Source organism: Dipodomys merriami, unplaced genomic scaffold, assembly GCF_024711535.1.
Source record: "Dipodomys merriami isolate MVZ:Mamm:240054 unplaced genomic scaffold, mDipMer1.0.p SCAF_9, whole genome shotgun sequence".
NCBI classification, from domain to species: domain Eukaryota; kingdom Metazoa; phylum Chordata; class Mammalia; order Rodentia; family Heteromyidae; genus Dipodomys; species Dipodomys merriami.
In genome coordinates, this window is record NW_027206512.1 from 3,287,134 (window position 1) to 3,302,707 (window position 15,574).

The 15,574-nt window shown below is 38.4% G+C and overlaps 1 protein-coding gene across 4 annotated transcripts in view; it reads left to right on the forward strand.

The window, feature by feature from the left end:
• Positions 1-15,574, forward strand: part of Fstl5 (follistatin like 5) — an 829,526-nt gene that overhangs the window by 749,590 nt on the left and 64,362 nt on the right. For all 4 annotated transcript variants that reach the window (XM_070012485.1, XM_070012487.1, XM_070012486.1 and 1 more), the window contains one exon: positions 11,585-11,692. In XM_070012485.1, coding sequence (XP_069868586.1) covers positions 11,585-11,692 — 108 coding nt within the window. The remainder of the gene's footprint in view (positions 1-11,584; positions 11,693-15,574) is intronic.

A 15,574-nucleotide genomic window follows, 5' to 3' on the forward strand; every position in this document is an offset into this window, starting at 1 on the left:
ATAACTTCAATGTTTCTGAATTTGGACAAGATTGTTTTGTGGCCTATAAGGTGGTCTATTTTAGAAAATGCTCCATGTGCTGCTAAAGAAACAAGTATTCTCATGCTGCTGGGTGAAATATTCTGTAGATGTCTATTAAAGCTATTTGATCTATGCAGTTGTTTAGATCTGTGGTTTCTCTCTTGAGTTTTGCCTAGTTGATCTATCTAGTGGGGATAGTGGTGTGTTAAAGTCCCCAACAATTAATGTCTTTTGATCTATGTGGGATTTGAGGGATAGTAGTGTTTCTTGGATAGATTTGGGTGCTCCCTTGTTTGGCGAATAGTTATTTAGAATTGTAATGTCCTCCTGAAGAAGAGATCCCTTAATTAGTATGTCCTATTCTGGTCTGGTATATTTGGAGTTCTAAAAGCTTCTTTTATCTGAATAGGCCTATCTTTTTGCATGTTTGGGAAGTTCTCTGCTAGGATCCTGTTAAACAAATTTCCTAGATCATTAACTTCTGTTTCTAGGTGCTCCTCCATACCATTATCCTCAGATTAGGCCTTCTGATGGTGTCTTCCAAGTGTTGAATAGAGCTATCATATTTCTTGGACTTGTCTTGGATGGTTGTATGTTCTTTCTCTGTTATATCTAGGCTGTCTTCAATCCCCAAGATTTGATCTTCTGCGTGGTCTAACCTGCTGTCTAGACTTTCTACTTTGTTTTTTATTTCTTTTCCTTCTAATTGGTCAGCTTTGATGGCTTCAAATTCTTTGATGAAGCTTTGTTTTAAATCTTGTATGAACTTCTTTACTCCTTAATTTGTTGTTCAGTGTTTATTCTCAAATCACTTAGTTGATTGGTTATGGTTTCCTTGGACTCCCATTCCTTCTGTTGGGTTCCATTCAGCATTCCCTTTGTGGTCTCCCTGACTTCCTTCAGCTCTTTGTTAATGGATCCCATGAATGCCTTTAGTGATCTTTGTGTATTCTCATCCTGCTCTCTCAATTCCTGTATTACTCTTTGCTTAGCTTCCTCATGTTCAATGCCATTCCTGTAGTTCTCTTTGAGTGTTCTTAGCCTGCTCACACCATTCCTGCCTTCCTCTTTGAGTATTCTCAAGCAGCTCACACAAATCCTGTATCAGTTTTTGAGTAGCTTTCTCACGCTCATGATATTCCTGTATAAACCTTTGGATTGCCTCCTCTCTCTCCCGATCATGCTCATACAGAGTCCTTTGTAGAGCTATTTGGGAACTCTCCTTTGGATTATTCATTATCTGTTCTGTCCCGTGATTATCATGAGTGGGAGTTGAGATACCCGGACTTGCCATTTTTCTTGTGTTTTTCCGGCTTACTCTGCCCTTTTGGCATGAAAATAACATGAGTTTTGTGCTCAATCACTATCTTAAGGCAAGAATCAACCAAAGTCTCTATCTGCACAGTCAATAGTCTGCAGACCCAATCTAGTTCAACAGATACATCTATTCAACATCAAACAACTATATATTATTGGGCTTCGAACCGCAAAGGAGAATTTGGTAAACCAGAATTTTTTTTTAGGTTTAGGGAGAGATGTGGGTAAAAAATAGGAATAGAGTGATGTGAGAAGCCACAGGGAGAGTTAACTAAGTCCTAATCTCAAAGCAGAAAATAGGTTGGATAAGTCACATAAAGAGAACAAAAGAGAAGAAAAGGTTCAAAGGATAAGAGAGAAAGAACCAAAGATCAGAAGTTCAGTAGAGCTAAACAACAAAAAAAAAATTTTATAGAAAAAAAACAAACAAAAAAAATGCACACACACATATACCCCTAAATAAAAACTATAAGAGGAAAAAAAAGTTACTAGAGAACATTTTTTTTCAAAAAAGGTAACAATTTAAAATTTAAAAAAAGTTTTAGAAAAAAAATTTTTATAAAATGTACAAAAAAAAAAAAAAGAAAAAAATTCTTTGATTTTTTTGGGAGGGGTGGGAAAAATCCTGTATCTCCCTTATGTCCGTAACCAGTCTCTTGTAGGAGTCTCTGGTCTGCTTGTGGTGTTTGATTTTCCTGTGGCTTTGTTGGTTTCTTAAGACAGTTTGTTTGAACAGGCAGAAAAATGCTCTGCTTTACCCAGGATTTTGTGATCCTCCTCCCAGGCTAGTTCAATGGGAGGGAGATCTGCTTTGAGTATCACAAAAGAGGGAAATGGCTGTTTCCTCAAGTTTGGAGATGCTGTGATGAGGCTAGGTTCTGGGTAGAGTTGAGGCCTTTCAGCAAACAGTAGCTTTTCCCAGGGGCTAGTTTGTGAGAAACTCACAGAGCACAGCGTGGAGCCACTCTCAGGGTTTATGTTTACTGAATTTCAATTGATTGTCAAGGCTGCTAAAGGGAGGGGCAGCCTCTGGCTCTGATTACCCAGTGAAGAAAGCCACTCCAGGGGCTGGTGTCAGAGATGTGTGACTTTTCCCTGGGTGGAGCTGAGTCTGGCAGGACAGGTTAGGTTCTTGTGACCTGCTAAATGACTCTAGTTTTCTTCCAAGGCCTGAGTTGGAGCTAGCAGCCCTGAGGAGCTTTATCAGTATCCAAGATGGAGATCTCTGGTACTGGGGGGGAGAGGGGTGGCCTTCCTTCCTCTGCTCCCTGAGAAGGAGTGCTGATGTTAGGCTTCTACTCATGCTGAGTCTTGGTTCCTGGGTCATCTCCGGTCTGTGAACTGCAGGATGAAGATGTCTGCTCCTTGTTGGTTCTTGCTGGAGTTGAGTAGAATACACTTGCCCGCTGCATCTGGCTCCTTCATCCCCAACTCTCTGTTTTACAGGGATGGCGGCGGTAGCCGCAGCCACCACCGCTGCTGCCACAGCGGCAGCTGCTGGCTAGTGCTCAGATCTGTCTCCTTGCCTGGATTTTCCCTCCCTGGCCTAACTCTCTGTACTGTGATGGCACACTTGGTGTGATTCTCTGGCTTAGGACAGTTCACTGGAACTCTAAAACTGCTTTCTATGCGAGAGCTTGTTTAGCCCCCAGCTTCTCCTCTGTCATCTTCCCAGAAGTGTCCTCAAAATTTTTTCCAAGTATGTTTTACTACTTCACTTTGATCTGCAACTCTCCTAATGAATTTTAATAATGGAATATTTAAATAACTGAATTCACTACTAAACTTTTAAAAGCTGAAATAATAATGTTCAAAATATTTAGATAATAGACTATTAGATGCTGCTAATGATTTAGTTATATATTTTTATTGTAAAGATACTGTACAAAGGGGGTATAGTTACATGAGTAAGGTAATGAGTACACTTCCTATTGAGAATTGTTACCCCTCCTTTGTTTTGGCCCTATCATCCCTTCCCTCCCCACCTCCCCAACTTCTTCCTCCTCTTCCCCTCCCCCAAACTTGTAAAGTTCATTTCAACATAGCATCTTCTACATCTCATTGTTACAATGGGTCAACCTGTAGCCTTATTTTAACATTTTGTAATTTGCCTTTCCTTCCCCTTCCCCTTAGAAAAATGTATATACAAGATGCAGGGCACTGGAATCAAATACAGTGAAAACAGGGGTTATACCATGGGGGAAGAACATACAAAAGAAACAAAAAAAAATCACATAGTTTAATATAAATACATTAAAAAGAATAGCATAAAAGATAAAGTTTCTTGTGTTTCTATCTTAGGGTTCATTTGGCGTAACATCAGCTTATATGGCCATATGTCCATGCTGCTACTTTTTTAAATTTTTATATTTCTTGCTTCAATTGTATATATTTTATTTCAACACTGTTAATCATAAACTGCCTTCTGACTCCTTCCAAAAGTTAATTTTAAAATACAATTTTGTCTTCCCACTTACAAAGCTTTTCTTACTTTAAGTCTTACTAATAAGTCTCCTACCTTGGTACCTGGTGTTGAATTGTATATTTTTATATACATTGGCTTATTAATCAAACAAAGGAACTTCAATTCCGTATATCAATGTATGAGTACAATGCATCTTGATAAATGTCATCCTTCCATCTTTTTCATCTCTATCAACTATAGCAATCCTTTCAAGTTAGTTACCTGGTTCCATTTTCACATGTATACGATGAATATTATGACCATAGTCACCATCTTCCTCTTTCTATTCATTTACATTCCCCCCTCCCCCAACATGTCCCATCGCATCTACAGTTGTTTAAGCTTCCTGGTAGTCATTTTATTCAAAGAATTTACACCACTGTAAATCTTTCCCACGTATACCATACTTTAGACAATGTGTTTGTGTATTTTACCATTGTTTAACCAAATGAGTAAAGATCCAAGGTCAGCTGCAGAGCTCCAGGAGTGTGAAAGGATCCACCAAAGGATCCTGCATATCCATTGCAGGGGATCACGCAAAGCCGGCAGGCAGGAGAAAGATTATTACAAGGTTTATTAAAGAAGCCATATTTACCCTGGAGAGAGAAAGCATGGCAGCCTCTGCTATAAGTAGCAACAGGGTCTGAGGGATAGGAAGTGAAGTAGATTGAAGTTCAGGTCGATCTGGTTGGAGAGATGGAGTGGTCAGTAGGTCTGGGTGGAGCTGAGGACCAAAGGTGGGCAAAATGCTTACATTCCCTGCTCTGTTGTTTAATGAAAAAATAAGGGGTACTAGGCCAGGGAGAGGGGTATGGGCAGAGGTCGTTTCTTCTTCTACTGTAAAGGGGCAAATTAGTCAAGGGTCCCTGTTTTGTTGCTCTACCGGGTACTGTTCAAGAAGCATCTGCTTGACAGTGGTTGATAAAGGTCCTTGTTTTCCATGACAAGTATTCTAAAATTCGAGACAATTAATAAAAGGCAAAAAATTGTCATTAGTACCCCAACTGAGGAATATGCCATGGAGGGATTGATTTCCAGAAGACGCTATCAAAGATGTGAAATTGCCTTTTCTGTCATGGATTGGAGATACAGCATGATACCTGAATCCCAGCATCCTGGAGAAGGTAGAGTAAGACTTTTCCTGCTTTAGGCTTACAGTAACCTAAGGAGGAGGTAACAGAGATATTTAAAAGTGCCAGAGAAAATGGATGTCCTGGGCCCTTTTGACTACTTCCTGCTTGCCTGGAGGCATCAAGGAATCCCTGGAGTGGGGATCTTTAGGGTTCGGTCTGCTCTGGGCAAGGCAGGACAGTTTAAGTGATGTCTCCAGTTGCCTGTAGGAACAGGATGGACTTGACTTGTTCCCAGGTGGTATCCTGGGTGGGGGATGTTATCCTGTTGAAGGAAACTTTTGCAAAGATCAGGCAAAAAGCTGACAAAGTGACAATGTCAGCTAACACGAATGACATAAGAGAACACACATTGGCCATGGGACAGAAAAGTTCCATTTGTGCTATAGTCACAATTACAGCTCATAACTGGGAAGGAGGGATAATTGGACTCAGGGCAAGGAAGGCAGGAAGGGGGTGTCTAGGGTCTTTAGGATAACTAGGTAGGAGAGAGTGTAATGGACTGGTTGGAGTACCAGTCAGAAGCTACTATAGATACAAATAGCAGGTAACAAAGGCAAAACTTAACTTTCTGTCCAGTTAGAAGGTAGACAGGTATGGATATTAGGTGGGCAAGCAACTATTTCTCTTGATCATCTGGCTCTGATTAATTTTGAAACGGTGAGTGTGTAAAGTGACTCCATTTAGGATGTCATCTCCTCTTATTCCTCTCCATGGTCATGGTTTTCCATGGAGAGGACTGATTTTTTTGTGGTGGGTTTCTCAGCATCTACTGCTGGGATAGCTTGTCCCAGTTGGCATTTACGATTTGGGCTCAAGGCCTGGGCACTGTCCCTGAGCACTTCTGCTCAAGGCTAGTGCTCTACCACTTAGAGACACAATGCCATTGTAAGCCTTCATCTGGATACTTAGAGGTGAGAGTCTTGAGCCATGTCTCCAGTCTGGCTCTGTGCTGAGCTTGGAGCTGGAGTTTTAGAGGGATTCTTTTGTGCCCAGGGTGGCTTTGAACTATGGAAAAAGGAGTGTTTGTTACAAAAGCCTTTATTTCCAATTAAAGCAACAAGGAAATCAATGAGATATAGGTGACCTATAACTTGCTAACAATTGACTAATAATTACTTGCCAAAGCTTTTTCTTTTAATAAAACCCAGTAGCGGGGCGCTGGTGGCTCACGCCTGTAATCCTAGCTACTCAGGAGGCTGAGATCTGAGGATCGCGGTTCAAAGCCAGCCTGGGCAAGAGAGACTGTGAGACTCCTATCTCCAATAAACCACCAGAAAACTGGAAGTGGCGCTGTAGCTCAAGTGGTAGAGTGCTCACCTTGAGCTGAAGAGCTGAGGGACAGCGCCCAAGCCCAGAGTTCAAGCCCCACGACCGACCAAAAAATAAAAAAAATTAAAATAATAATAAAACCCAGTAGATATTTTTTAAACTGGCACTCTAGGTACTGCCCATTGCCTCTAGGCAGCCTGTTTAAAGTGGCTTATCTCTTGGGCTAAAGCTGGGTAGCCTGTTTAACACTTTGATTTATAAAAACATTTTTCTGGCTGGCTGAAGACGCTGATTTAGGCCCATCTCAATAGGGACACTATCTTGTGTATCTGTTAATCTTAATTTATCTTTTTTACTGTGAAATAAACCTTTAGGACAATTTTGTCTGTGAAACATTTTTGTCTGGGAGCCCAGCCACTCCCCAAAACTTCCCAAATTTTCACAAAGGGGACACCATTTTAAAATTCCTTTTTAAAAGTCACTTTAATGTGTATTTAAATGCTTCACTGAAACACTGGACTACACCCTCACCTCCCATTGGTTACCTGCAAAATTTTCTACATATACTGGTTAAAGACTTGGTTCACACTGGCTTTTGCATGCTGGTGCCACTGGTTTAGGCAGCTGTACCTGGGCATAGTCACTCTGGTCCCTTGATCTTAAAGGGAGCTGATCAGTGCTACAGGGGAAAAAATAAAGAATTAAAATCTTAGCCTTAGTTTACTATACATGGTCAGAGGTACAATATTTAACTCTTAGCATAGATGGATATAGGAATGACATAAATCACAGCCAATTTAAATTTTTTCTAACTCCTTTTCCAACAAGGTCTTTTAAAACTGCCTGTTTTTTTCTTTGGCTTAATCAGGTCACAAAGTTTTAAATCAATTGACAAAGATTTTAATAAGCAGAGTACTTGGTAACTTTGAAACCATATCATTTACATATAGACAAGTAGACAGACAAACGGATACATTTGTGCACAGATTACAGAGCGTGCATAAACTTTAAAATCAGCTGTTTAAGGCTTTTTGGAATTACTTTGCCTAATTATGATGGAACCACATGGTCAGTTTAAAACACAAAACTTTGCTAACAACAAGAAACTTTTAGTAAACAGGAGACAAGAATAGACATGTGACATATAATTGCACTGCTCATCAGGTCAGAGAGGGGAAGGGTCACAGAATCAAGTTGAGTTGGCATGAAAATCAAGTTGGCATGAAATAGCAGCTGAGCTCCCAGAATGCCAAGATGGTACATCTTCCACATGGTCAATGCTAGAGAGAGCTAAAGATTGACAGTGAGGGTGCATTACTTCTGGCACAACTGGAGCTTCAATTACCACCCTCCACTACAAAGGCAGAGGAGGAGTCCCACAGGGGATTCCACAAAGGAAGGGCATCCACTGGGAAGGCCACAAAAGAGGGTGTACCTCACAGGAAAGTTCACAAAAGGGGATGTACCTAGCAGGGCAGGCCACAGAGGAGGAGTTTAAACTTAAACTCATCCATACTTTTACCTTCGGTTGGAAAGGAGAGGTTAAGAGAGAGACAGAGACAGAGACAGACAGAGAGACAGAGAGACAGAGAGACAGAGAGAGACAGAGTTCTACCTCCTGAGCATTCACATAAGTAGAGTTTTAAGTTTGGGGCCAAATTTGATTGTAAGGAAATTTAGTTCTGTCCTTTTCCATGGTAAGTGATGGTGGAACCAAAATCTGACTGCGGGTGTCCCCAGCAATGAATTTGGCTGAAAAGGTGGGAAACAACTAGTGGGAAATGCCATATTTCTCCATGGCATCCCTTGTTGGCATGGAGGCCATCAGCTAGGTTCTTGGTAGGGGGAGGGCCTGAGGCCTCCCCCCCATGAAAAGCATGGAGCCTGAACAGTGATCACTTACCTAGAGGAAGGTAGAATGCTCAGTCAGGAGAAAGTTATCTTGTTGGTACTCTGGTGATAAGAGTTAGGATTTCAGGCTAGATCCTGGGGAAGCTGGTCGAACCCCCATTCGAAGTGAAGCAGGGGAGCAAATCCATCAGGGAACTTATCCCCATAGAGCCACCAATGAAAGGATCCCATCAAAGGATCCTTCACATCCATCCCAGGGGACCACACAGAGGCAAGCAGGGAGGACAAAGGTTATTAAGAGGTTTATTAGAGGAGCCATATTTGCCCTGGAAAGAGCAGGACAGCCTCCGCTATAGGTAGCAACAGGGTCTGAGGGATAGGAAGTGAAGTAGAGGGAAGTTCAGGTGGGTTTGGGTGGAGAAAGGGAGGAGCCAGCAGGTCTGGGTGGAGCTGAGGACCAAAGGTGGGCATAATGCTTACAAAGTGAACTGCTTCTTTGCTCCCAGAAATGAAACTGCAGACCTCAGAAGTCCATGGGCATCTTCTCAGCCTCCCATATAGAAAATTCCCAAGACTGCTTCTTATATGTGAGGCACGTGGAAGGGTTATGATACTCATAAATTATCAAGAACTGAGCTTTCACTTAACCAGAAAGAAGGGGCTTTCAAGTGAAGGGATGGTTCTAAGTTGGAAAAGAAGATGGAGCATGAAGTTCTAGCAGTCCTCCTCATTGATGACAAGGCTGAATGCCAGTTTCTTTATCTGGTCATATCCACATGACTATAACCACGTGAAAATGATGTCTTCCTTCAGCTTCCTTGGGATTCATTCATGAAAAACATCTCAGGATGTTTCAGAACAAAGAGTCTCACACAAAGTATAAGATTTATTTTAGCATAAAAAGTTAAACTAGACAAAAATAGAAAACCAGAGAAACATTCCCTGCTCCTCATAAAGGAACAAAATAGTGACATCGATAATCTTTGTACTTCCTGAGCAGGAGAATACATTGTGGTCTTGTACAAACCCTTTACCTCAGCCCTGGTTTCTTGGTGAGTAAGGTCAATACTGTTATTCTAAAATATGTAGATGCTTCTGAGTTCACCAAAATACCAGACAATAGGTGAACCTTGGGGCTCCTTTTTCACAGATATGTTTTATTTGTTGTTGTTGGTTTTGTTGTTTATCTTTCTAAGTCTATCCATTCAGGAACAGTTGGCAGCCCTTTATCCTTTGAAAGGAGAAGGCAGATTACCATAATACCTTTCAGATCTAGTTCTTACAATTTAAAAAGAAAGTTTAGTGAGAGGGCTTAACTGCTTCTACAGTTCAGTTCCTTATTTCAGCTTCTGAGTCTGGCCTTTTTGGTATTTGTTAAAAATAATAGAATTTCCCACCTCGTCATTCATGTATCTTCCTCCAGATTAAAGATCTGCACAGGAAGATAGTGGATGTGAAAATATCATTGAGAGCTGGCAAAGTGGAAATTTACATTGAAATAGTTTCTTGATTATTACCTTGTACATACAGACCTCTTTGTTCATTTGGTACCTTATAACTATAATTTAATAACAAGGAGGTTTTCTTATTATTTGGTTTGTTTACATTATGCTTCTCTAACGCCTTAAAGCTTAAAGATCACTCTAGTTTAAACTGCAAACTTATTATGACCACATCATAGATCAAGTTTGCCATATAAAGGAGAAATGAAAAATCAAAGGAATCTTATTGCTTTGTCATTAATGCAGTGATAGCTCTTTTGCAAAATATGCATTCGAATTATTGATTAATACATGAAGAAATTTAAATGAAATACGTGGCATTCATTCAAATACAATTAAAAATACCAGAATATTCATTGTGCAATAAAGCTACTTAATTACCTTAATAACCTAGGATCAAAAAATCCGTTGCTTTTTATTCTCCTCCTCCTATACCCTCAAATGGTTGGCTATTCTATTTACATTTTTTTTTTGGTCGGTCGTGGGACTTGAACTCTGGGCCTGGGAGCTGTCCCTCAGCTTTTCAGCTCAAGGCAAGCGCTCTACCACTTGAGCTACAGCGCCACTTCCGGTTTTCTGGTGGTTTATTGGAGATAGGAGTCTCACGGTCTCTCCTGCCCGGGCTGGCTTTGAACCATGATCCTCAGATCTCAGCCTCCTGAGTAGCTAGGATTACAGGTGTGAGCCACCAGCGCCCGGCTCTATTTACATTTTTAATGTCTCAGAATATCTTTGGAAATTTGAAATCTTTTATCCAATGCAGCACTCAATTCTGGAGGGGAGTGAAAGAGAGATTCCTCTACTTTCCATCTTGGGTGATTGAGTACAATATCATTTAGAGAAATCATGGTTCACACTAATATTTCACAAGAATGAAATTAAAATATGCCTTAAAACTCAATATCTTTCAAAGAGAAGTAAAATTAGTCATTAATTAAACTGGTGTTCAGCAACAAAGTTATTTTGTGTCTAGTAATATTATCTACAAACAATATTATGAATCTATTTACTATTGGGAAAGGATAATGACATCCATACAAACATGTTTCAACAGTATTTTTGGAAATTCATGAATTGTTTTTGTAATCCTTGACTACTGAGGAATTTAAATGTATGATATTCGTTTATAAGAGAAGCACTAATAAACCTAAATTTCCATTTAAATTAAAATATAAATTTTCTTGTGTCCAACCATAAATATAATTTACCTGTTACATATCAACTGAATGGTGTTCCATTATGCAACCAGATCTAGAAAATTCTCTAATTACATTTAGCAGAACTTTTGCAAGAAATGCTTTTATTATTGAATAGTTTGTTTTTTTGAATATAATTTATTATATACTATAAAATTGTAAAATACAAGTAGTACAGGAAATTACTATTAACAGATGTTAACTTGTAATGTAAATAGTATGAAGTTAAAGTGAGTAAAATAACTACCTAAAGGCAATTTGTTTTCTGGAGGCCGCTTTGTAGCAAAATTATTTAGCAGCAAAATTATTTTTACCATACTAAGTGTGATACTTTTTTAAAAAGCATCTCTTTTTTGTTCTGTTACTTTATATTTCTCATTCAGGAAATTATACCAGGCGATCAATTATTGGGGTTATAGCCACATTTCAGATTTTGAGTGGCTTAACATTATGTATGGTCAAATACCAAAATCAACATGAGAATGCCAAAATTTAATAACATAAACATAGGTCTCACTTTCTTCAATACTGACTAAAATGAGCACATTAATCTTTATATCTTGAAATTCTGATTGGCTCTCCTTCATGTCCATTTCACATTGGGCTGAAAAATACAATAAAATTCTATAAGATGAAAATGAAAAATATGTGCTAGGGCCAAGTGTGATAGTTGTAAATTAATCAAATAGGGACATAGAAAATTAGATAATAGGCAAAATAATTTTGTAATGTGATATCAAAATTTTTAGAATCGTCCGTGATTTTCAGTCTAATTTTAAACAAGTGCTTTAGTCTGAAGGCTTTCCTTTTCCTACTCCTCTCTTATTACAGGCTGTGAGCACAGATCCAGTCCCAGTGAAACTACACTATGACAAATCACATGACCAGGTGTGGGTGCTAAGCTGGGGCACTGTGGAAAAGACTTCACCCACACTACAGGTAAGCACTTTCCCTCTATGTGTATTTGAGAGAATGATGGCATTAGAATTTGTAAATGTTCCACTAGTTCCATTTAACAGTGATAGTCTCCATCTGAGAACTATAGTTTTCACTCACTAGGTCTACACAGAAGGGAAAGAAATGTCTAATCAAGTGTTGTTTGGATTGGGGAAAGCTGTGGGTCATGTTCATTAACAGTTATATTTATATGCAAAAAATTAATGTTAAAAAGCTAACATTAAAAGTAAGCATTAGAGAAGAAAAGTCGTTAAAAATAAAGTACTTTATTTTACTTACTGGGTCAGTTTATCATCATTATAACAGAATTCCTGAGGCTAAGTATATTATAAAGCATAGAAGTTTCTTTTGATTTCTGGTTATGGAATCTTTGAAGTGCAATCACATCCAGCAGCTTCTGCAGAGGGTGCCTTTGCTGCAACATAACCTGGAGAATGTTGTGCTTGTAGAGACTGTGCATGTATATGTACCTGCAAGGTTTCTCTGTGCTACAACACCAGACCTCAATAGGGAATTGATCCCTTACTTCATGAATAAAGTTGTCTATTCATGAGGGCTCTGCAAATATCCCAGAGAGGTCCTCCTGTTGTGACACTATTCCCTCAATAAGGGATGAATCTCTTTCTTAATTCATTAATGATTTTATCTTCTCCTGAGGGCTCTGCAAATACCCTAGTTTCTACTACTCAGGACTGTGCACCGAGACCACATTTCTGACTGGTGAACTTTTAGAGGGCACATTGAAAGCAAAGTTAGCTGTCAGTAGGCAATGTTTGGTGGGACTATGTGAGAGAGGCCAAGAGAATTAGATCACAAGAAACTCCATTTCACTACAGACATAACCAGTTTTATTATATGTGCAAAGGTTCACTTTTAATTGGGGAATATTCTGGTATTCTTGTGAGTTTGCTTCTTCTTTAAAATTGTTTTTCTGAGGACACCAGACACAGAAAAAAAATATGCATTTTGATATGATGACTCTTCAGCACAATTTCTCAATATTAGGAGTGATAGGTTTAAGAGGAAATAATGAATCAGAAGAAATTTTTAGTTCTGGAAATATGTTTCATACATTTTTGCAAATCACTTTTTGATTACAGTTTTGACTCAGATATGTCCTTTCTTACCATGCCCTAAATCATTAACCTTTGGTCATTTTTTTAAGCAAAATATGTTGTGGCCAATGTTTCCATTTCTAATCACTGTCACTGATATATTATGTGTTGCAGAATTAAATCACAAATAACAGAGCTATTTAAAATATTTTAATTGGTTATCTAAATAGTTGCTTAATTTGTGTCTAACATAAAACATACAATTTCAGTTATTTATTTTGTAAATAAGCCACAGCAAAATGTGATTATCTTAAACCAACTTAAAAGATGGCATATCCTTCTAAGTTAATTCTATTTTCAAAGACCTATTGGTTTGATTGAGGTGTGAAATTTGGTTTGTAGACACTAGGCCAAAAGTCTAGGAATGCTTTGTTAACTCAGGCTTCTGGTTCCCATTTCCAAATAAAATGACTCCTTGAAGGGCAGAGAAAAGAGATTTATTACATGGCACCCACAAGAAGACAGCACTTTATTAAGACTTTAGCAATTTCCCATTGTACATGGGTCTAAGTTTAAATTGAGAGAATTGAAGCAGTGAGAAAAATACGTATTGTTAAAACAGTACCAGATCGTAGATTTGGTCTGATTGATTATTATCTCTGTCTTTGTCTCTGGAGGCGGGGAAGATTTTCTGTGGCTTTGGCTATTTTCTTCAAGAGAAAAATGGCATTGTCTGTCTGAGGGGCACTTTGTCTTTTGTCAGAAGATGCCTATTGGTGAATCCTGTTGTTCCTGGAGTACAAGGCAATTATAAAATGACTGTAGCAGGAATTGGTAAAGAACAAAGAGCACAAGGTATAAATAGGAGACTGGAGGCCAAAGTTTAATAAATGCACATGCTCAAGCACAGTGGCTCCAATCATCTCTAGGTCCAACGTGGGCTCACTCACATATTTTGCTTAAAAAAATGACCAAAGGTTAATGATTTAGAGCATGGTAAGAAAGGATATATCTGAGTCAAAACTCTAATCAAAAAGTGATTTGCAAAACTGTATGAAACATATTTCCAGAGCTAAAAAATTCTTCTGATTCCTTATTTCCTCTTAAACCTATCACTTCTAATATTGAGAAATTGTGCCAAAGAGTTATCATATCAAAATGCATATTTTACTTTTCTGTGTCAGAAGGACTAGTGACCTTCCAAGTGCCATGTGCCCCTTTTAGGTCACTCTGGTCCTTTAGTTAGGCATCATCACAGCAGAACAGTATCAAGTAACAAGAGAGTAATGTTAGAAGGCTAGTTAAGATCCAGGCACATGCAAAATTCACATAACGTGACTTTTGCCACATCCTAGTTACCAAATCAAATGCTATTGTCTGTCCAGATAGGAAGTCATTTATTGACATATTGTCATAAGACAGAGTTGAGGTTTAGTGAAGCTTCTCTTTAAAGGTAGGAGGGTCCTTGACTTGGATCACAGTATAAGAATTTCTGAACAAGTCACAATGGTAAGAAAACTTGGAAGAGCTTTATTGAATAAGTAAACAGGCAGACAAACACAAACAGATTTAAAAAATAGACAAACCGAAGGACAGGGGCACACTCTAGCAGAGTGTGGATGCTCTCATAAGGAAATAAAGAGATACAGGGAGACAAACACACAGAGAGATGCAGACCCAGACCCAGACCCAGATACACACACACACACACACACACACACACACACACACACACACGGAGACACACACAGAGACACCCAAAGAGTCACACAGCTCCTTGGATTGTTGGGGAATATATAGATTGTAAAGTTATACAAACCAAGTCCTTTGTCTTTGCTCTTATCACACATGGTGTTAATACTTGGGGTGATAAATACATCCCTCAGAAAGGAATGCATCTTCCTAAAGCAAAAGATAGCATTTCTAAGTTCCTAAATATCATATTTCTGAATTTCCTTCACCAGGCCTCAATTTCCTTAAGTTATCCTGCTTCATTTCCCCTAAAGTGACTGTGTTTCCTTACTCTTAAGGGAACTATATCAAGGAATATCTCCTATATTTCCTGTAAGCAGACCATTCCTCATTTTCCATTTATCTATCCTACTTCAATACTGGCTGATACTTCCCCCTCCTAGCTGGAAGTATGATCAATATCATGGATCTTGGCGAGGCTGAGCAGGAGCTCAGGGTATAGTTACTTGAGATTTTCTTTTGTATATAATCTTTACAAAATGAATAAAACAGGTTAATAAGTATGTTGTCTAAAATACCTATACTTACAAATTATTTCAATAATATTAAGAATTTGTTATTTAGTTATCTTAAACCTTAGAAAAACTAAAAAACCTTAAATTACTTTTTCTTAAAAAACTGTACAGATTTACAACATACTACATTCTTCAGAATCAATTATTTCCTTCTCCATTGGGTTAATCTATTTGGATAGATTAAAATATGTTCAATAGTTGAAATACTTAATTTAAATAATTTAGGTAAATAAATTAAATATTTTACAATTTCCCCATCCAAACAAACAGACTTTATGTAAATATTAAACAGTCACAGAAAATGAGTTTTTCTTCTCAGAATGTTAAAAATGTTTTATGCTAATAGACTATGTAGAATTAATATTTACTAAATGGTAAATATGTTATGAAAAACATCTGAAAATATAAAAGAAAGTATAGATATTGAGCATTGAAAGGAGTGTCACATCCATGACAGGGGACCAGGCAGAGGCAGGCAGGCACAGGAGAAAGATTATTACAAGGTTTATTAGAGGAATCCAGGAATGGGAGGAGTTCAGGTC